Here is a 23,312-nt window from a genome sequence, read left to right as displayed (position 1 = left end):
GAAGAAGGGTCCCGACCCGAAACATCAACTTTCCTGCTCCTCTGATGCTGCCTGGCCTGCTGTGTTCCTCCAGCTCCACACTATAGGGTCTGAAACTGGTTTTTGGCAGCAGCGCAAAACAGGCTATCAATGTATCTATGGTTCCCACCTGACCACAGTCAGTACGCAAGAGTCCTAGACTTGACACAAACCCACAGAATTGCCACTGTAATCACTCTGGCAGCTTCCAAACTGGCGCAGAGCAACACCCTGTCTTTTATACTGTGAAAGAAGCAGGGAGATTTCAAAGCAAGAGAAAGCCCGACCACTGAGGCCATCCTAATTGAAGCTTTGTTCACTGTGAGGTGGAAGGACCAAGTGATGGGGCAAAAACCTAATCCATGATTCTGGAGAGAAAGAGAGAGAAGCAGCAAAAGGAATAAAGGCAAAAGAAATGAGTAGAAAAGTAACAGAAAAGCACACGGGGAGTGAAACTAGTCTTTGGCAGCAGCACAAAACAGGTGATCAACAAACTGGTAGCTTGTTTGGAAGAAATAGTATAAAAAACAGACCTCTAAAATCTACATAAAAAGAATCATGTCATGCCAACAGAGTAAACAGGACAATGTGGACTTTTTTTTCCTGAAACATTAACAATGAGGGAGGTAGATCTCTACCTTCCCTACCAGAGCTGTAACCTGGTGCACCAATGTAACATCATCCTTTAAATAACTCACCTGAGTTTACAGAATAAACATCCACAGGGTGATTAAAAGGAATACTGACAAGCAGCACAGATATATACCAATCCCAAAGTTCCAGAAGAGAAGGAGCAAACAACAGGCACCAAAGGCAAAATAGCGTCAGAGATCTCAAATTGACCCAAGTATCTTATATCCAAATCATATTGTTAAACTCAAAACATTGCACATATTTCCACTGAATGAAACAAAAGTCATTTTTAGACCTTGGCTGAATAAGATAGACACCCAGACCCACAGAGACAACAAGTTCGACAGTGGTCAGTTCAAAGTGGGAGCTCTCAATGTAGTTCTCAGCCGAACGATCAAGATATCAGTGACTCCATCTTGCTCCACGGGCTATGAATTGCCTTTTCTCTTCTTAACAGGAGTCAGGCCATTGCTCATTTTCAGCTCGGCATGCTGCACCTGTTAAAACAAACACATGTCACGTTCCACTCAGGTATCTCCAATCCTCAGTATGCTAGCTAATGGCACCCTGAGGAAAGCCCAAAGGAAACTTCAGGAAGGTTCAAAGGTAATTAATCAGTTTCAAGGTTGGAACGCATAGGCTATTAATTGTACACAGGAAGACCTGACTCATGTTCAGATTGTAGATGCAGATCTAAGTTTCCTGCCTGCAGCCTGGCTTAATTTTGGTGCAACCTACAATATTTAAGAAAACCCACTGTTGGTCAGCAGTTTAAAACAATAGCTGCATAGAAAACTCCAACTATTACGCTCAACATAGCACTTCATTCTGTTAACCTCTCGTTTGCGTTTTGTGGTCATGTTTTTCTCAAACTGTGTGCCTAGCTTTTCTTCCAGTGACGTGATGTAACCTGACTCATTGACAAAAGTTTACAGATCAGACACAACTGCATACAAGGGGAATCCGCTACCTTACAGGAAGGAAAAGTCAGACTATCGGAACAGTTTGCAGTCATGTTGAAGGATCAGGTTGAATTTGGGGACAATGTCAATCGGGGTATGAAGAAGTTGTCTCTCCTTGTGATCCCAGTCTCAGACCGAACATTAAACTATATTTAGAATGGGCTGGCCTGCTTCATTCCAGAGTGGCTAGGTAGCACTTAACATCACTGACCTGAAATATAGTCACTACCAACTAGTGATGAAAAAAAAACGTCATGCTGTTAAAGATTTTCAATTTGCACTTATCGGGACAGATGTAAGACATCCCCATCCTCAACGATGGAAGAACCTAGCACATCAGTGCGAAAGACAAGGCTGAAGCATTCACAGCGATCTTCAGCCAGGAGTACCATCTTAGCCTCCTCCAGTGGTCCCCAGCATCTCAGATGGCAGTATCGGCCAATCCAATTCACTCCACATGAAACCAAGAAACAGTTGGAGACACTGGAAGCTACAAAAGCTATGGGCCCTGACAACATTCCGGCAATTGTCCTGAAGAGTTGTGCTCCAGAACTTGCCACACTCCTCATCAAACTCTTCCAGTGCGGCTACAACACTGGCACCTACCTGACAATGTGGAAAATAGCCCAAGTGTGTCCTATCCACAAAAAGCAGGACAAATCAAACCCAATGAATTACTATCCCATCAGTCTACTCTTGATCATCAGTAACGTGAGGAAAGACATCATCTATTGTGTTATCATGCAGCATCTGCTCAGCAATAACCTGCTCAGTGACACTCAGTTTGGGTTCTGCCAGGGCCACTCAGTCCTGACCTCATTACAGCCTCGGTTTAAACATGGACAACAGAGCTGAATTCCAGAGGTGAGGGGAGAGTGACAGTCCTTGACATCAAGGCTGCATTTGACCGTGTGTAGTATCAAGGAGCCCTAGCAAAACTGGAATCAATAGGAATCAGAGTGAAAACTTTCCACTGGTTGGAGTCACAACTGGCACATAGGAAGCTGATTGTTGTTGTTCGAGATTAGCCATCTCACTCCAGGTCATCACTGCAGGAGTTCCCCAGGGTAGTGTCCTAGGCCCAACCACCTTCAGCTGTTTCATCAATGACCTTCCCTCCATCATAAGGTCAGAAGTGGGGATGTCTGCTTATGATTACACAATGTTCAGCACCATTGATAGCTGCTCCAAAAGTGAAACAGTCCATGTTCAAATGCAATAACATCTGGGCAATATCCAGGCTTGGGCTGAAAAGTGGCAAGTAACATTCGTGCCACACAAATGCCACACCATCTCCAATAACTGACAACCTAACCACCGCCCCTTGACATTCAATGGTGTTACCATCACTGAATCTCCCACTATCAACATCCTAGGGGTTACCATTGACCAGAAACTCAACTGGACTTGCCATACAAACACAGTGAGTAACTCTCCTCCTGACTCCCCAAACCTTGACCACCATCTACAAGGCACAAGTCAGGAGTGTGATGGAATACTCCCCACATGCCTGGATGGGTGCAGCTCCAACAACGCTCAAGAAGCTTGACATCATCTGGGACAAAGCAGCCCACTTGATTGGTACAAACATCCACTCCCTCCACCATCAGTGCTTACTTAGCAGCAACAGCGTGATCTGCCTACAGGATGCAGCGCAGAAATTCAACCAAGATCTTTAGACAGCACCTTCCAAACCCATGACCACTTGCATTTGGTAAGGGCAAGGGCAGCAGATACATGGGAACACCAGCACCTGCAAATTCCCCTCCAAGCCACTCACCATCCTGACTTGGAGCTTTATCATCATTCCTTCACTGTCGCTGGGTCAAAATCCTGGAATTCCCTCCCTAAGGGCATTGTGGTCAACGTACAGCAGGAAGACTGCGGCGGTTCAAGAAGGCAGCTCGCCACCACCTCCTCAAGGGCGACTAGGAACAAGCAATAAATGGTGACCCAGCAAGCGATGCTCACCCCCCATTACTGAATGAAAAAAATGCAAAATTTTAAAGGATAACAATGATTTATACCATAGGCGAGAAAAATGCTGATCGGTTGGCAAGTCAACTTTGATTGGTCATGGTGTTGCCATTTTGAAATGTCACCTCTCTGAGATGTTGAATGCTTCCTCGCTCCTCCTACCCATCGCCTCGGAGAGTTGGGTGCCTAGCTGGTGTTATTCAAGTAGAAATCTTCTCACACTCCACACCATTGTCACTCTTTATTGAGAGAGCAGGCCTTATATCCACTGGAACTACAGCAACTTTACATTTATTCTAGTAAATTTCTGCATTTTTTTTCTCACACAATGAAATGGGTGATGAGTAATATGATCATATACAGACCTCCCCACCATCTGCAGTGCCCCAATCACCTTCCACAACCATTCATAAATGAAACCATTGCCTGTTGTTATAAACATGTATTTATATGTAAAAGCAGAACACAGAGAGAATTTACACGGGGAGGATTGCAGTAGGCTGAGGACAGAGAAGTCAGAGTAGGACCAAGGTGAGTACTTAAAATGAGAACCCACAGGAACCTCAGGGCCATGCTTGAGGACTGAATGCAAGTATTTCACAAAAATGGTCACCCCTTCTGGATCTGGTTTCACCTGTGGGGAGGAGACCACATTGTGAACAAAGAGTACAGTGTACTAAATTAAGAGAAGTACAAATAAACCACTGCTTTGGACGGGATTCTCTGAGTGCTTGGTGCCTTGGATGGTGAGTGGGAAGCATGGAAAAGGACAGGTGCTACATCTCCTGCACTTGAACTGAAAGGTGCTAGAGGAATGAGAGGGGCAATTAGGGATAACAGAGGATTGGACCTGAATGAGGCCAAGGAAATGGCCCCTTTGGAATGCAGAATGGGATGGGCAAGATGCTTCCAATAGTGGTATCACTCTGGAGCTAGCTGATGTGGCAGAACCTTTACCTAAAGAATATGGAGGCTGGCAAGATGAAGGTTGAAAACAAGGGATCTGTTGATGATGGATTTATTTATTGTCACGTGGTGTTTATTACATGTATTCGTTACAAATACACTGGAAAGTGTTGTATAATGTTGCCACTCTCTGGCAACATATAGAAATAAACCAGACATAGAGTATACAGGTAGAAAAATAAAGAAATAAAGCTAAACGTTCAACATTACAGTTTTTTAAGTGCTTAGCCATGGGCCTGGATTCGGGCTCATCTACCCCTGATGCTGAGACCAACTCTAGCACAAAGCAGTCAGCCAGCCTTGAGTCCCTTCACTGCATCGTCGCCACGGAAACGTGTTGCCATTCTTCGGCGCCATCTTGCTTCTACAAACGTTGCCTTGTTACACCGCCACTGGGCAGACATTTTATTCCCATCCCTAATTGCCCCAGAGAAGGCGATGGTGAGCTGCCTTCTTGAGCCGCCACAGTTCTCAGGGTACACCCACAGTGCCGGGAGGAAGGGAATTCTAGGACTTTGACCCAGTGAGTGTGAAGGAACAGTGATATCATTCCAAGTCAGGATGGTGTGTAGTTTCGCTGGGGCCCTGCAGGTACTGGTATTCCCATGTATCTGTTGCCCTTGTCCTTTGAGGTAGAGGCTGTGAGTTTGGAGGGTGCTGCCAGAGGATCATTGGTGAGTTACGGCAATGCACCTTGCAGACACACTGCAGCCACTGTACATTGGTGTGAATGGAGTGAATGTTGAAGGTGGGGGTTGTGGTATTGGCCAAGCAGGCTGTTTTGTTCTGGATGGTGTCAGGCTTTTTGAGTATTGTTGGAGCTGCACTCATCCAGGCAAGTGGGGAGCGTTCCATCACACTCCTGAGTTGTGTTTTAGGCCAGCTTTAAGGAGTTAATAGGGGAGTTACCTGGACAGAATTCTCAGCCCCAGTATTTGTATGGCTGGTCCACATCAGAGTCCAGTCAATGGTAACTCCCAGGATATCGACAGCAGGAGATTCAGTGATGGCAATGACTTTGAACACAGCATTATGGGGCTTTGTGTGCAAATAGACAAGTCTTCCCCTACCTGATAACAAAATCACTTCAAAAAGTAATTTATTGCCTGTATTTATTTGGAACATCTGAGAATTGTGAAAGGAACTATATAAATGCAAGCATTTGCTTCAGAACATTCTTTGCACAAGTCTATTGATTTCACTATTGATTTCGGTCTGTGGACCTAAATAGTTGACTGACAGCCTGTCAGACAAATTGACTGAGGACACATTGCTGCAGGCTAAGTGCACCCAGAACTTACACAAAATCTATAGGCTTCAATAACTGAAGAAGATGTTCCCAAGACACGGGCTATATTACAGAGATATAATTGTTCCTTTACTGTTTCAGTGGGACATTATCTTCAAGTACAGATCAATTTGTTTTTTTTTTAAGTAAATATGCACCAAGATAAATGACCTTTGGCATGCAGCACAGACACAAATGGAGAGCTGCTACCCCTGCTACCCGAGTAAAGAAACTAAGTGGTAAGTTGGCCAGTTTCTTGTGCTCTGTCACTTCCTTTCTTCTTCAAACTCAGCCCTAAATTATAACATCATATGACATGGGCCATTCTGCCCATCATGTCTGCTCCACCATTCAATGGGATCATGGCTGATTTGATAAACCTCAACTATACTTTCTTACCTTACCCTCAATTTTTTATTTCCTCTTTATTCATTAATGGGATGAGGGCATTGCTGGCTAGGAGCATTTATTGCTCATCCCTAAATACCCCAGAGGGCAGTTCAGAGTCAACCACATTGCTGTGGGTCTAGAGTCACAAGTAGATCAGGTAAGGATGGCGGTTGTCTTTCCCTAAAGGGCATTAGTGAACCAGATGGGATTTTCCTGACAATGGGTTCATGGTCATCATTAGATTCTTAATTCCAAGTATTTTACTGAATTCAAATTCCACCATCTGCTGTGGTGGGGTTTGAACCCAGGGCTCCAGAATGTTATCTGGATCCCTAGATTACCAGTCCAGTGATAATACCACTAGGCCATCGCCTCCTCCCCTCTTATAGTCGCAAGAAAATCAAACATTCGTCTGGATTGAAATTACTTTAAACAAAATTGTGAAAATGACATTTTTTATTTATTCACATGGTGTGGGTATTTCTGGTTGGGCCAGCATTTATTGCCCATCCCTGTTTGTCCTAGAGAAGGTGAATCCCTGGGATGTAGGGATATCCTTATGGTTGTTACGGAGGGAGTTTCAGGATTGTGACCTAGTGACAGTGAGGGAATGGTGATATAGTTCCCAAGTCAGGATGGTGAGCTTTTTGAGGGAAACTTGCAGGAGCCAGTGTTCCTATGTATCTGCTCCAATTGTATTTCCGGTGATGGAGTTTGCAGGTTTGGAAATTGCTATCATCAGGACTCTGGGGAGTTGGTGTAGTGCGTCTGTATAGGTGGTACATTCTGCTGTTGCAATGGGGGTGGTGAAGGGAGTGACTGTTAAAGGTGCTGGGTGTGATGGCCCTGTTACAAGAAGGATATTAATAAGCTGGAGAGAGTTCAGATTTACCATGATGTTCCCGGGAATGGAGCAAATGAGTTATAAGGAGAGGCTGGGGCTTTTTTCACTGGAGCGTAGGAGGTTGAGGGGTGACCTTAAAGAAGTTTTTAAAATCATGAGGGGCATGGATAGGGTGAATGGCAGGTGTCTTTTCCCTAGTAAGGGGGATTTCAAGACTAGGAGGCATATTTTTAAGGGGAGAGGAGAAAGATTTTAAAGAAGGTATGAGGGGCAACTTTTTTACACAGAGGGTGGTTTGTGTGTGGAATGAACTTGCGGAGGGAGTGGTGGGTACTGGTACAGTTACAATGTTTAAAAGGCATCTGGATAAGTATGTGAATAAGAAATGTTTGGAGGGATATGGGCCAGGAGTAGGCAGGTGGGACTAGTTTAGTTTGGGATTATGTTTGTCATGGACTGTTTCCATGCTCTATGAGTCTATATGGTGTCAATCTGCTGATATAAAACAGAGCAAAATAAAATGGCACAGTTACTATCCGAGAATATTTGGGCCTTGGCCATCTCTGACTAGGTATCACACTTATTGAAAGGGTGATGACAGGAAAGTTGGCGGTAGCACTGCTGGATTGACTGCAGCATGTGATTTACATTGCTGGCACCTTTCCATTCAGGTTGAGATTGGGGTAAGCGTTAACACTCAGTTTTCCTCGACTTATTGCTGATGTTTTGGCTGCTAATCTGAATGTCAAATCTAAGAAAATCCACCCTACCACATCCACATCTTTGGGTGAGGATGAAGAACGAAAGGGAGATGGAATTTTATTGTAACGCTCCAGCCATATAATCGGTTTGATTAGATTATTCCACGAGAGTGTCTATTTATTACTTATATTCTGTGGCGCAATAGGTTAGCGTGTTTGGTTAATTGGGAGGTTGGTGGTTCAAGACTATCCAGAGGTGAAGTGTTTGTTCACTTAGGGGCAGCACGGTGGCTCAGTGGTTAGCACTGCTGCCTCACAGCACCAAGGATCTGGGTTCAATTCCACCCTCAGGCAACTGTGTGGAGTTTGCACATTCTCCCTGTGTCTGCGTGGGCATCCTCCAGATGCTCTGGTTTCCTCCCACAGTCCAAAGATATGCAGGCTAGATGGATTGGCCATGCTAAATTGCCTGTAGTGTTCAGGAATGTGTAGATTAGGCAGATTATAGAGGCATGGGTCTCGGGGGATGCTCTGAGAGTCGGTGTGGACTTGTTGGGCCGAAGGGCCTGTTTCCACACTGTAGGAATTCTATGATTCCATAAGTTTGTACATTCTAGAATAGCTTGTTGAGTACTGTCAAGTCTTTGTTGGATTACCTATTTATCATAACAAATTTGACATTTCACAACTATATGTTAACTAGACGTGAAATAGGTTATCACCATTGGGTTTTGTGCCAGGTATTCTGTGGGATTCCATTTCATAAAAAGACATTTGGAAAGGTATATGGATAGGAAAGGTTTAGAAGGATATGGGCCAAACACAGGGAAATGGGTTCAGAGATAGCAGGAACTGCAGATGCTGGAGAATCTGAGATAACAAGGTGTAGAGCTGGATGAACACAGCAGGCCGAGCAGGAGGGCTGACATTTTGGGCCTAGTTCCTTCTTCAGAAATGGGAAGAAAATTGCAGAAAATTTTCCAAAGAAGGGTCTAGGCCTGAAACGTCAGCCTTCCTGCTCCTCTGATGCAGCTTGGCCTGCTGTGTTCATCCAGCTCTACACCTTGTTATCTCAGATTCTCCAGCATCTGCAGTTCCTACTATCTAAGAAATATCAATGAACAGCTTTAGCATTACAGATAAAATCCCCAAATGGCTGAACTAGCATTGTCATGAATCTACGTACATGAGCTTTCAATTTCTAATTTTTTTAAAAAAAATTGTTCTGTGAATGTGGGCATTGCTAACCCAGCATTTGTTGCCCATCCCTAATTGCCCTGAACTAAATGGCTTATGAGGCTATTCTGGGGGCAGTTGTGAATCAACCATATTACTGTAATTTTGGATTCACATGTTGGTCCAACCAGGTAAGAATGGTAGATTTTATTGCAGAAAGGACATGAATGAACCACTTTTTTTTATATGATTTGATTTGATTTATTATTGTCATGTGTGCCTAGGTACAGTGAAAAGTTTTGTTTTGCATGCAGTACAAGCAGATCATACCATACAAAGTGCGTAAGAACAGAATGAGGAATATAATGTTACAGCTGCAGAGAAGGTGCACAAAGAGCAAAATCAACATTAAATTTAAAATTCGAGCAATACATTCAGAAGTCTAATAACAGCAGGGAAGAAGCTGTTCTTGAATCTGTTAGTACGTGTGTTTAATAGGTATTTACGAAAATTGGCTGTGGTTACATGATTGCCATTATATTCACTTTTAATTCTGGATTTTTATTGAAGTCAAATTTCCCATCTGCCATGGTGGGATTTGATCCCATGTTCCAGGGACAATAGTCTAGGATTTTGGATTATTGTTAATCCAATGATTCATAGATTGACAGACCCACAAAAACCATCATTGTGAGTTTAAAAACAATCATGAACTATGTGAGCTGCTGCTCTCTCTTTCGAGCCTAGACCTATTTGAGCAACTCTGCTGCTCAGGGTTGTGACTCGCTGCGAAATCTTACTATTCGCTGCAGAAAACTGGATAGTAGTCCAGTTCAGAAATCATTATACAAAAAAACACTTGAGACCAAGGCTCATAGGTAGGCTGTAAGATGGAAAACAAGAAGAGATGGTACAAAATGGTCAAAAATTAGATTCAGACAAGTGAACAGAGAGAGAAAGTAAAAGGAACAGGTGCAGAAAAAGCCAATATGATAGAGGAAAAAGATGACAAAGAAAGAGTGAGAAATAGGAAGGAGATAAGCAAAAAGACAATAGGTTAAAAAAGGTGAGAAAAAATATTAACACTGTTTCTATTCTGTACTGAGGACTGTGCAATTCTGTCTGTCAGATCGCAGTGAAAATAGTCTAGCTGTGGTGTCTAGAAGCAGAGGACACTATTACAACAGACAAATGATTTAGGAGCTGAAATGAGGAGTTTCTTCACTCAGAAAGTAGAGAATCTTTGGAATCCTCTGCCACCGAGAGAATTTCTGGCTTGAACCTATTCAATAACTGAGTTTTCATATTCTGTGGCTGTGGAAGATCAGTCATTGAGTAAGCAGAAATTGATAGATTGCTAGATACTAATCAGGAGAAACAGGGATAGTGAGGGAATCTGGTGGTGAGACGGATGATCTGCCGTGATCTAGAATAGCAGGGCAGGTTTAGAGGGCTGAATGGCCTAATCCTGCTCCTATGTTATGAAGCAAGAAAGGCAGGGCTACACTCGGCACTTAGTGGACAAAAGGGGTTCTTGCTATCAAACTTATTTTTAGAACAAAAGAAATCAGATCCTTGCTGACCTTGTCTCAACCATTAAAATTTGGTCTTGTAAAATCTGCCTTAGTCCTGGTGCCAATGGCCTGGTCCCCAGTTGGAGAGTGCCCAATTTATACAGTCACTGGCTGAAAGCATTTCTTCTTGCTGTTACCAACAACAGTGACTTAGTTCCTCTGATGGTAACTGAAGATCATCAACAACTTGGAGTATTTGAAGGACAGACTGCAAAAGATTTAACATTTCCAAGAAGGATTTATGTGTGCAATGACTAACAATGATATTCGACTTCAGTGGTGACTTGCTCATTGATTCTGGCTTTGTCAAACATGAACAAATTATTGGCAGCATGGTACCTCAGTGGTTAGCTGCCTACCTCACCGTGCCAGGGGGCCTGGGTTCAATTCCACCCACAGGTGACTGTCTGTGTGAAGTTTGCACATTGTCCCTGTGTCTGCGTGGATTTCCTCCGGGTGCTCCGGTTTCCTCCCACAGTCCAAAGATGTGCAGTTTAGGTGGATTGGCCATGCTAGGTTGCCTGTAGTATTCAGGGATGTGGCTGCGTGGATTAGCCATGGAAAATGCAGGGTTATAGGGACAGGGTAAAGGGGATGGGCCTGTGTGGGATGCTCTTTGGAGGGCTGATGTGGACTCAATTGGCCAAATGGCCAGCTTCCACACTGTAGGGATTCTATGATTCTATTGCTTAGGTTGTGTCCTTGACCAAAGATCCTTATTGTCTAAAATCTGCATGTAGCCCAACATCCCACAAGAGCAGGCCCTGAAAGAAGACAGTTACATTTGCTGCAAGTCCAAACTGAAAATACCTCAAAGAACAGAAATCAAGTTATTCAGCAACAGGATTAGTTAAGCAAGTTCAAATCCCATTGGGGAAGTTTATGAATTTCACTTCAGTTTAGGTAAAGAAAGCTCTGATCTTCACCCAGTCTGTCCTATCTTCAGTTCCACATCAGCATGGCTAACTTTTAATGGCCCTCTGAAATGGTCTCAAAAAACCTTCAGATCAGTGCGTAGGGGCAGACCAGAAATGCTGGCTTTGTCCATTGGCATTAATTTCCCAAGAATATACGTAAAACAAAATGCTCCCACCTTCTGGACATCTGATGGAATTCTGGAGAGGAAGTTAAGCAGCTCGTTATTATCGATGGCGTACGGATTTCTTAGCTTCTTCGTGAATTTGTGTATGCCTGTCAACAGAATTTAATTTTTTTTTTAAAAAATGCATTGAGACAGAAGGAACAGTTTTGCAAGTGAAAATTAGTGAGAAAACAATTACAAAGCGGCAGTCACACATATGTACCAGCATTCATGTCTCAACCTTATTACCACTCCCTGTTCTGTCATCTGGGTTCATTAACAAATACCCTCTTTATATAAAATCTCATTTTCTTCAATTGCAAAACCATTACAAAAGCAACAGCAGGAGAGTCCTCACCTCTCCCATAAGATAAGATTAGTGTTTGGTCTCTGCATTTCAAATGGAGTTTATGAACAGCACATTTCCATGGCATGTGCTGAGCCACTCCAGAATACTTTAATGGGCTTGAGGCTCCCTCTGACCTCAGCATGTTCAGTCCTGCTGCCTTCACACGTAAACGGCACTGGAGAATTTTTTATTTTCATAAAATAAATGTCTGTTGGTCGCTTTAGTGCTCAAGACTCTGAGCGAGTCTCGACAAGCTGAAACGTCAGTGGTTTCGACAGCAAATAGGTAACCAGGCCCGACCGGGGTTCATATGGCTGAAAGCGTGTCCAACTGAGGGAGGCGTAACAGTGACTTCCATTTAAACACAAAAATATCAACATATATGTAAAAGCACCCATGTAGTTGCAACATCTTTAATTACATACCTGCAGTGAAATGTGTCTGAATAGAAAAAAACAGATGTTTTTCTGCACACACCTCAGTAACCTTGACAGTGAGTTAAAGAGCTTGGAAGTTTATTTCAGGCATGTTTAGTGTTTAAAAGACTCAGAGGCTAAGTTTTCGTTCTCAGCTGTTGATCTGTCTGTGACAACGGTTTCAGGACTTCTACTTTAACAATGGCTTCATCGTACTTTATTAATCCGCTGATGAATTAGAAAACCATCTGTCTCAAAGGTTTAAACAAGGAATGCACTAAAAGTTCAGACTTCATGTGTGTGACAGTGTTCCTTTGTGATTATTTTGTTTTTGCCAGTCTTACTACTTCAACGAGCCGGCCAACTCTGTGCAGTTGTGGGAAGATGAAATGATCAGAGTGAATTGTTTTCAAATGTGTACGTCCTTTAGTGCAGTATCACATTTGCGTGAAATGCAAGATCAAATTTCACTGCATTCTGAGCCCGTTAACAATCCAAACAAAGGCTTTCTCATTAACTGCATCCGACTTCAGTGGTTGATTCAAAAATGGAGTGTTTCCTGACATTACTGGCTTCAAAATACCTCAAGGGGAGATTCCCAGGCATAAAGTTGCAGGGTCAACATTACTGCCTTCAAAGTAATGAAGAAGATGCTACTGCATTGATACAGATCACACACGGGTGACTAATTGGGCTAAGGCTTCATTATGTCGTATTTACATTCAAGTTTCAGTCTGATAAAAATCAACAACACAGTTGAAATGCCTTCACAAACAATACAGTATCCAGATTAGGGCACCCTTATCACAATAGGGTTGGAATAGTGTGGTTGTCCTATGCAACCTCCTGGAACGTAAATGGAAAACCCACCCAGTCATTTTGATGGGGAGTCCTAATGGTTTGAGAGGTAGCTTATGGTTTGCCCAGCGCTATTCACCCAGCATCCTTGTGCCTGGGAATCTACACTGGAGGTATTTTTAAGACATAGTAATTTTAACAGAGTGGGAAGTTATGAATGAATCTCTATTTTTAAATCTGTTTTCACACTTCCGGTTGTAATTATCAAGTTCATTGTTTCTGGAGTGGGTCATTGAACATGGAAGCCACAAAGGTCAGCATATGAGAAATGATAGGCAGTGAGACAGGGGAAAGTTTAGGTCTACCCTGTCATAGGGGAGGAAGTAAGGTGGGGCAGCTTGCAATGGACCTTTTCCCATTCCTTTCAAAACGTTCCCCCATGAAAGTAAGGATTCTCAATGTCTCTGAAGTGCCGTCAACCATGACCCTTTACAAATCTCCATGAAAACTGTGGAGGAGTAAGCCAGGGCTATCGACATTATGGAAAGGGCTTCGTAACCTGAAACAGCCTACGCTCTTAGAAAGCACCAGTTGAAGTCAGAAAACTCAGGAATGGGGGTTGAGAATTCTGCAATCAGGTACCGACTGCAATTTCTAAACATGCTCCTGAGTCAACCCAGAGTGGGCACAAACCTGGTGCAGAATCTTGTATTTCTAGAGGTGCTATACATAAATATTATAGTGCTTGTATGTACAATACAATGTAGAGACAGATATATATCAAACTAGTCAGCTTTGGATTTTGAAAATGTACTGGTTTGATAGAGCACATGACTAAAAGAGCTTTCCCCTTGTTTGAAAACTGACAAATGGAGGCAGACCTTTACACATTCGAACTAGATTGGCCAAGGGTGATGTTAGGAAGAAGTGCTTCACTTTGAAACAAGATCATTACACTGAGACAGCTGAAACATTGTCAGACAAAGAGTCTGAATAGCAATCACAGTCAAAATGCCACCCCACTCCTCCTTTATCATTTAAGAAAACGCTCCGTATTTATGGCAGGAAATTCCAACCACAGTTCCTGCAGAAATGAGGAGAATACCTTAAATCTGACTGTGCCCGATAGTCATGGGAAAGGAAACCTTCACCTTTTTCCTTTGTGGCAGTAGTGGCTGCATTCTGATTGAAATGACCTGCCACATAGGCAGCTGCTCTTACAGCTCCTGTATCCTGTAGAATCCCTACAGTGTGGAAGCAGGCCATTCGGCCCAGCGAGCCCACACCAATCCTCTGAAGAGCATCCCATCTAGACCCACCCCATTCGTGTAACCTTGCATTTCCCATGGCTAGTTCACCTAACCTACATATATTTGGACTGTGGGAGGAAACTGGAGCACTCAGAGGAAACTCACACAGACACGGGGAGAAAGTTCAAACTCCACACAGACAGTCACTCAACCATGGAATCGAACCAAGATCCCTGGCTGCTCTGAGGCAGCAGTGTTAACCACTGAGCCATCATGCCAGATGGGAATGGTGCCAGGTAAGTAGGGTGCCAGGTGGGTAGCATTGCCTGGAAGGCATGGGGAAAGAGGTTCAACTGAGACATTCAAGATTGCATCAAATGATTACTTAAATAGAAAGAATATTCAGCGTGACAGGAAACAGACAGAAGAATGTGACAAAATGCTGAAGAATGTGACAAAATGCTCATTCAGAAATTTGGCGTAGACATGATAGACCAAATGGCTTCTTTCTGTGTTGTAACATTTCTGAAATTCTGCCCAAGTGGCCTCTCAGATCCAGTGATGGTCTCTAGAGTCTATCTCAAAAATATGCCCCAGGCCAAATCTTAGTAATATTACCATTCTTGTACACACTTCCTATACAGCCCCTATTCCAAAGCAAGGATAAAGTTTGCCATTCAAGAAGAATGAGAACGTTTTGTTTCTGATTTATGTGAAAAGTTGTGTTTGTAACCATTCAGTTCATTGATTCAGCCCATTAATACAGTGGCACACTGCCAGTAATTCCTCTCCATAATCGTCCCTACGTTTAGCTTGGCTATTGGCAGGAATTGGGCATCAAAGACCAGAAAGGACAGAAACATTCGAACACAATGCAACCCATGCCAACTTGGGTTGGCACTTTGGCAACTGGATCAATAGAAATGTTTGTGGCCACATTAGAGCTAGAATGTCCAAGAACAATGTCAAGGGGCACTTCTTCACATGAAGGGTAGTGAAACTCTTTGGTCCAGAGAGCCATTGAAGCTGGATTGACTGGAATTTAAAAAAATTGAGACTGAATGAGGCGTCGGTAAGCTTCGCATAGGTCAGGCAAGAGAGATCACATTCAGAGTGGGACTACAGCCCAAATGAGTATATAGTTTGGGAAGTTTGGTGGCAATATGGGAATTCAGCATGGAGGGGGAGAGGCTCTTTTGGCCTGCATTCTTTCTTCGGCTCATAACTTGGACGGCTTTTTTTTAAAAACAGGATAAATCGAAACCCAGGAACAGGGACTAGCACAGAAGAGTGACATCACAGGTAAACTGTAAGTTCATTAGTTGGTGGTAGCTACTAATTAGACAAGTTTTAGGTTGAAGGCAAATAGGGAAAATACTTACACGGTACAAGCTAAAAGACCAGTGCAAACTTTTTAAAAATCAAATTAAGTGCTAAGTAATTAAAATAGAGATGCCCGAGCCAGGTGATTTGCTGAATTACATGATGTGAGAGCTGGTGGACCCCATTGTGCCTCATAGTGACCACATCTGTAGCAAGCATTGGTTGCTTGAGTTGATGAGCTGGAGTCTGAGCTTCAAACAATGTGACACATCAGGGATGGGGAGAGTTACCCGGACACTGTGTTTCAGGAGGCAGTCACACTCCTAAGATTAACTACCTCAAATTTGGTCAGTGATCAGGGACAGGATGGTGTGGCTACCAGTGAGGCAAGGAGAGAAATCCAGAAGGTAGTGCTGAAGCTTATCTAACAGGTTTGAGATTCTTGCTCCCTGTGTGGATGAGAGCAGGGGCTGTAAGGAGAATGAGCAAACTGGCCATAGCACTGTGATACAGGGAGCCATTCAAGAGGCGGGGAGAGAAACGAGAAATAGAGTTATAATCTGGATAATATAGTCAGGGGAATAGGCATTGTTCTCTGTGGCCAGGATCGAGACTCTCAAAGGCTCTGTTGCCTGGGTTCAGGATATCACATCTGAGCTGCAGAAGAACGTGGAGTAAGAGGGGAAAGATCCAACTGTCATGGTCCATGTACATGCAGAGTAGGATGGCATGGTAGCGCAGTGGTCAGCACTGCTGCCTCACAGCACCAAGGACCCATGTTCAATTCCACCCTCGGGCAATTGTCTGTGGAGCTTGCACATTCTCCCCGTGTCTGTGTAGGTTTCCACCAGGTGCTCCAGTTTCCTCCCATAGTCTCCAAAGATGTGCAGCTTAGGTGGATTGGCCATGCTAAATCGTCTATAGTGTTCAGGGATGTATAGATTAGGTGGGTTACAGGGGAAAGGGGTTGGGATGGGTCTGGGTGGGGTGCTCTTTGGAGGGTCAGTGTGGACTTGTTGGCCCAAAGGGCCTGTTTCCACACTGTAGGGATTCTACAAAGGTGCTAATGATATAGGTGGAAAGAGGCCCAACAAAGGGAATATTAGGAGCTAAATTAAAAAGCAGAACCAAAAAGGTAATCATCTTTGGATTACTGCCTGCAGTGTGAGCAAATTGGCACAGGGTCAACAAGAGGGGAAGGAAGGAGCTGTTCTGATGGGATGGACTCCACCCGAATCATGCTGGGACTGGAGTCCTGGTGAATCACATGACTAGGGATAGTGTGGAAAGGGCTTTAAACTAAATAGTTGCTGGGACAGGAGCAGGGGTTCAGTTGCATAGAAAATATTATGGATAATGTTGAAGGAGGGGAGGCCTCAGCAAAGGTCATTAAAATTTCCAGAACAAGTAATAGGGCGGAGAGTATGGAAAGGCACAGGAATCTAACTTCAGGCACAGCAGATAAGGGGACAACTATGAGATGGGGGCAGTCAATGCAGGCCTGAGGGTGTTGTACACATAGTACACAAAACAAGGTAAATGAGCTTGTAGCGCCAACTGAAATTGGCAGGAATGAAGTTGTAGGCATCACAGAGACGTGGCTTCGAGGGGATCAGGGCTGGGAAGTAAATATCCAAGGATACATGTCCTATCGAACAGTCAGGTAGATGGGCAGAGGGGATGGGGTTGCCTTTTAAGGAAGAAATGAAATTAAGTCAAAAGCAGGAAGTAATTAAGAGTTAGAAGAAGTAGATTATGTGTGATTCTGTGTGGAGCTGAGGAACCACAAAGGAATAACGACCCTGATGGGAGTTATGTACAGGCCTCCAAGCTGCAATCAGGATGTGGAGAAGAAAATAAATCAGGAGATGGAAAAGGCAGGTAAGAAAGGCACAATTACAATAATCATGGGGGACTTCAATATGCAGGTGGACTGGGAAAATCAGGTTGGTAGCAGATCCCAAGAAAAGGAATTCGAGGAAGGTCTGCGAGATAGCTTTTTAGAAAAGCTTGTGGTAGAGGCTACTAGAGAACAGAGAATTCTAGATTCGGTGATGTGTAATGAGGCAGATTTGATTAGGAAGCTTAAATTGAAGGAATCCCTAAGGGACAGTGACAACAATATGATAGAATTCACCCTGCAGTTTGAGAGGGAGAAGCTGGAATCATGTGTAATGATACTACAGTTGAATAAATGTAAGTAAAAATGTTATGAGGGAATAGCTGGCCAGAATGGATTGGAAGGAAGGCCAAGTAGGGAAGGCAGTGGAGCAGCAACGGCTGTTTCTTCTTTCATAGAATGCATTTCTACTGTGCCTTCCAAATTACCCCAGAAACCCGTAATTCAGGAGGTAAGTAGAAATTCATCCCGGGGGAGGGGGGGAAGCACAGTGGCTCAGAGGTTAGCACTGCTGCCTCACAGCACCAGGGACCTGGGTTCCACCCTCGGGCAATTGTCTGTGTGGAGTTTGCACATTCTCCCCATGTCTGCGTGGGTTTCCTCCAGGTGCTCCAGTTACCTTCCACAGTCCAAAGATGTGCAGGTTAGGTGGACCAGCCATGCTAAATTGCCCATAGTATCCAGGGATGCGCAGATTAGGTGGGTTATGGGGGGTTGGGTCTGGGTGGGATGCTCTGAGGGTCGGTGTGGACTTGTTGGGCCGAAGGATCTGTTTCCACACTGTAGGCATTCTGTGGATTCTATGGAAGAAGAAACATAAAAAGGGGAGGATGAGGCAACCATGGCTGACAAGGGAAGTCAGAAACAGCATAACAGCAAAAGGAAAAAAACATACAATATGTTGAAGAACTGTGGGAAGCCAAAGGACTGGGAAGCCTTTAAAAAGAAGCAGAAGATAACTAAAAAAAGCGATGAGAGGGAGAAGATGGAATATGACAATAAGCTAGCTAGAAAGGTAAAAGAAGATTATAAGAGATTTTTTTAAGATAGCTAAACAGCTAAAAGAGAGGTAAGAGTGGACATTAGATCGCTGGAAAAGGAGGCTGGGTCAGCATGGTGACTCAGTGGATAGCAAAGCTGCCTCACAGTGGCAGGGACCAAGGTTCGATTCTAGCCTCGTGGGGCTGTCTGTGTGGACTTTCTCCCTGTGTCTACATGGGTTTCTTCTTGGGTACTCTGGTTTCCTCTCACAAAGGTGTGGAGGCTAGGTGGATTGGCGATGCTAAATTGCCCATAGTGACCGTGGATGTGCAGGCCACGTGAGTAAGCCATGGGAAATACATGGTTACAGGGTTGGGTCTAGGAGAGATGTTTTTCAGAGGGTCAGTGTGGACTGGATGGGCCGAATGGCCTGCTTCCTCTCTGTAGGAATTCAATGAAATCATCATGGGGAACACAGAGATGGTGAGGAACTGAGTAGGTACTTTGCATCAGTTTTCACTGTGGAAGACATCCACTGAAGGCCAGAACTTCAAGAGATTTGGGAGGTGGGAGGGTGAGGTGAGTATAGTGGCCTCACTTAGGAGAAGGTGCTGGAGAAGCTGAAAGGTCTAAAGGTGGATAGATCACCTGGACAAGATGGGCTACATCCCAGCATTCTGAAGGAGATAGCTGACGAGATTGTAGAGGCATTGGGGGTGATCTTTCAGGAATCACTGGAGTCAGAAGATTGGAAGGTGGCTAACGTCACACCCCTGTTTAAGAAGGGAGGGAGGCAGAAGACAGGAAACAATAATTTGGTCAACCCAACCTCAGTCATTGTTAAGATTTTAAGAGTTCATTATTAGAATTGCACAATAAAATAGGGGTGAATCAGCAAAGCTTCATCAAGGGGAAGTCCTCTCTGACAAATCTGTTAGAATTCTTTGAGGTAACATGCAAGTTGGACAAAGGAGAGCCAGTGGACATGATCTATTTGGATTTCCAGAAGGCCTTTGACAAGGTGCCACACAAGAGGCTGCTAAATAAGATAAGAGCCCATGGTGATAGGGACTAGGTTAGAGGAATGGATGACTGGCAGAAGACAAAGAGTAGGGATAAAGGCACTTTTTCAGGTTGGCAGCCAGTGACTGAGTTCCGCAGCGGTCAATGTTGGGACCACAACTACTCACATTATAGATTAATGATCTGAATGAAGGAACTGAGGGCATTGTTGCTAAATTTACAGATTTCACAAAGGTAGGTGGGGATGCAGGTAGTGCTGTTGAAGCAGGGAGGACTTGGACATGCTAGGTGAGTGAGCAAAGAATGGGCAAAGTTGGAATACAATGTGACAAAGTGTCAGGTTACACATTTTGTTAGGAAGAGAAAGGGGGAGGGGCTTCAGAAATCTGAAGCGCAAAAAGGACTTGGGAGTCCTCGTACAAGATTCTCTTAAGATTAACATGCAGGTTTAGTTGACCAGTAGAAAGGCAAATGCAACGTCAGCATTCATTCCAAGAGGACTAGAATACAAGAGCAGAGATGTGTTACTGAAGCTGTGTAAGGTTGTGGTCAGACTGCAATTAGAATATTGTGAACAGTTTCGGGCCCCATATCTAAAGAAGGATGTGCTGGCCTTGGAGGTGGTCCATAGCAGATTTACAAGAATGATCCCAGGGATGAAGGGCTTGTCATAAGAAGAGCAGTTGAGGATTGTAGGTCTGTACTTGATGGAGTTTAGAAGGATAAGAGGGGTCCTGACTGAAACTTACAGAATACTGAGAGACCTGGGTAGAGTAGAGGTGGAGAAGATGTCTCACTAGTAGGAGAGACTAGGACTCGTGGACACAGACTCAGTGGGAAAGGGCGACCCTTTCGAACTGAGTTGAGGAGTAATTTCCTTCTGGTGGATCTATGGAACTCACTGCCAAAAAAGGTCTATAGAGGCTAAGTCGTTCAGTGTATTTAAGACAGAGATAGATAGGGTCTTAATTGGCAAGTGGATCAAGGGCTACAGGGAGAAGGCAGGTGAATGAGGTTGAGAAACACTTCAGCCATGATAGACTGGTGAAGCTGACTCAATGGGCGGAATGGCCTGATTGTTATCCTGTATCTAATGGTCGTGTGCTGAGCAGAAGTATTGCAGGCTACATCATCAAGACAGCTTAAGATAGAGATTAGCCATGATCCAAATAAATAGCAAAACAAGGCTGAGAGCCTGAATATCCTCCACCTGACCCCAGGATGTCTTAGTGGGGTTATCAAGTGGTGGTGCAAACATTAACAAATAACAGGGGCAGGAGGTTCCATGAGGATCTCCATCCTCAGAGCTGAGAATACGAGTTCAGAAGACATGGCTGAAGCATTTGCCATCTTCTTCAGCCAGAAATGCCAAGCAGCTGATCATTCAAGGCTCTCTCCAGAGGACACCAACATCACAGGCATCAGTCTACTCTGGGTGACAGCAAGAAGTAGTGATTGCACAGCAACGTCCGAACTGAGATGCTGAAGATCTGTGCTCCAGGACTGACTGGACCCTCAACCGAATTGTTCCAGCAGAACCACAACAACATTGGCATCCATGTGACAACGTGGAAAATTGCCCAACTTTGGACTGTCCACAAAAAGCAGGAGAAATCCAATGCACTAATCAAACACTAATCAAACATTGATGCACTCTGAGTGAGTTGCAGTGATGAATGATAGTGTCAGCACGCTGTGTTTAATAACTTTTACACTGATGCTAAGTTTGGTTCTACAAAGACATTCAGATCCCATCACAAGCATTGGCGTGGCAAAACTATCTGAATTCCAAGGTGGAGGCGAGAGTGATTGCCCTTAACACCAAGGCAGCATTTGACCAACTATATAATCAAGGAACCTTAGCAAAATTGTAGGCAATGGGAATTGGGAAAGATTTACTCAGCATAAAAGAAAGTAGCTGTGCTGTTGAAGGCAATCATCTCTGTCCCAGGGCATTTCTTCAAGGAGTTCTTTGAGGCTGTCCCTTTAGATCAACCATTAATGAACTGCCCTACATCATCATGTAGAAAGTGGGCATAGCATTCAGTTCCATGCACAACTCCTCAGATAATAAAGAAGTCTATGTCCACATTCAGCAAGATATAAGTTAAAAAGCAACAAATATTGGCCCAGACAGCGATGGCCACACCCCACTGGAAAAGGGGAGCATAGGAACAGGAGTAGCCATTCAGCCCCTTAAGTTTGTTCTTCCATTAAATAAAATCACGAATGATCTGTGGCCTAATTCCATATACCTGCCCTTGGCCCATATTCCTTAATACCTTTGCTTAACAGAAAATTGTCTACCTCATATTTAAATTGACAACATCAGCTGCTGTTTGAGGGACAGAGTTCCAAATCTCTACCACCTTTTGTGCAAAGAAGTGCTTCCTAATGTCTCTCCTGAATGGTCTGAGCGAATTAAAAAAAATACAAGGACAACTTTCAGGCTTGGGTCGAAACGGTAAGTAACATTCAAACTACATAGAGACAGTAAGAACTGCCGATGCTGGAGTCTGAGATAACACAGTGTGGCGCTGGAGGAACTCAGCAGGCCAGGCAGCATCAGAGGAGCAGGAAAGCTGATGTTTTGGGTCAGGACCCTTCTTCAGAAATGGGGGACGGGAAGGGGGCTCTGAAATAAATAGAGAGGAGGTGCAGTGATAGCAGGTAGATAGTGGAGCAGATAGGTGGGAAAGAAGACGGTAAGGTCAAGGAGGCGGGGATGAAGCTAGTAAAGGTGAGTGTAGGTAGGTGGTGGTGGGGATTGGTCAGTGAGGAGGGAGGAGCGGATACGTGGGAGAGAAGACAGACAGGTCAATGAGGTGGGGATGAGAGGGGTGCTGGTCTTGGGATGAGGTCAGGGGTGGGGAGATTTTGAAGCTAGTTAAGTACACATTAGACCATTGGGTTGTAAGCTCCCAAGGTGGAATATGAGGTGCTGCACCTCCAGTTTGCAGGTTGCATCGTTGTGACACTGGAGGAGGCCCAGGATGGACATTCATCCAGGGAGTGGGAGGGGGAGTTAAAGTGGTTCGCGACTGGGAGGTGTTATCGTTTGTCGCGAACTGAGCATAGGTGCTCTACAAAGCGGTCTCTGAGCCTCTGCTTGCACTACATATATGCCAGACAATTACTGGTCCATCAAAGAACAGTCTAATTATCTCACTTTGACATTCAATGGCATCACGATCTCTAAATCCCCCATGAGCAACAACTTGCAGGGTGTGTAGCGGGAGAGGGAGGAAAAGCTGAACTGCGTCTGTTATATAAATATTGTGGTGAGAACAGCAGTTATGAGGATCAGAGTTCTCCAATGAATAGCTCATCTCATGCTCATCATCTACAAGGCACAACTGGAAGTAGGCAGTGGAATAATGGTAATGTCACTAGACTAGCAATCCAGAAACTCAGGTTAATGTTCTGGGTCATGAGTTCAAATCCCACCACTGCAGATCATCTGGAATTGATATAGCTAAAATGGTGATTATAGTTATAAAAACTCATCTGATTCACTTATGCTCTTCAGGAAAGGAAACCTGCCATCTTTACCTGGCCTACACATGACAAAAGATTTTTTTGACCCAAAAATGGCCAAGGGCCAATTAGGGTTGAGCAAAAAAAGGGTGGCTCGGCCAATGAGCCCACATCCTGTGAATAAA

The 23,312-nt window shown here is 44.1% G+C and overlaps 1 protein-coding gene across 1 annotated transcript in view; it reads right to left on the bottom strand.

Moving 5' to 3' along the window:
- Positions 1 to 59: 59 nt before the first annotated feature.
- LOC109923496 (multiple C2 and transmembrane domain-containing protein 2) overlaps positions 60 to 23,312 on the bottom strand; it is a 432,499-nt gene continuing 409,246 nt past the window's right edge. The window contains 2 exon segments of the mRNA XM_048616107.1: positions 60 to 1,148; positions 11,623 to 11,720. Coding sequence (XP_048472064.1) covers positions 1,080 to 1,148; positions 11,623 to 11,720 — 167 coding nt within the window. The 3' untranslated portion in view covers positions 60 to 1,079.

The sequence above is a fragment of the Rhincodon typus genome, chromosome 33 (assembly GCF_021869965.1).
Source record: "Rhincodon typus isolate 14 chromosome 33, sRhiTyp1.1, whole genome shotgun sequence".
NCBI classification, from domain to species: Eukaryota; Metazoa; Chordata; class Chondrichthyes; order Orectolobiformes; family Rhincodontidae; genus Rhincodon; species Rhincodon typus.
Note: the sequence above shows the minus strand (reverse complement) of the source record. Positions and strands in the feature narration are given on the sequence as shown.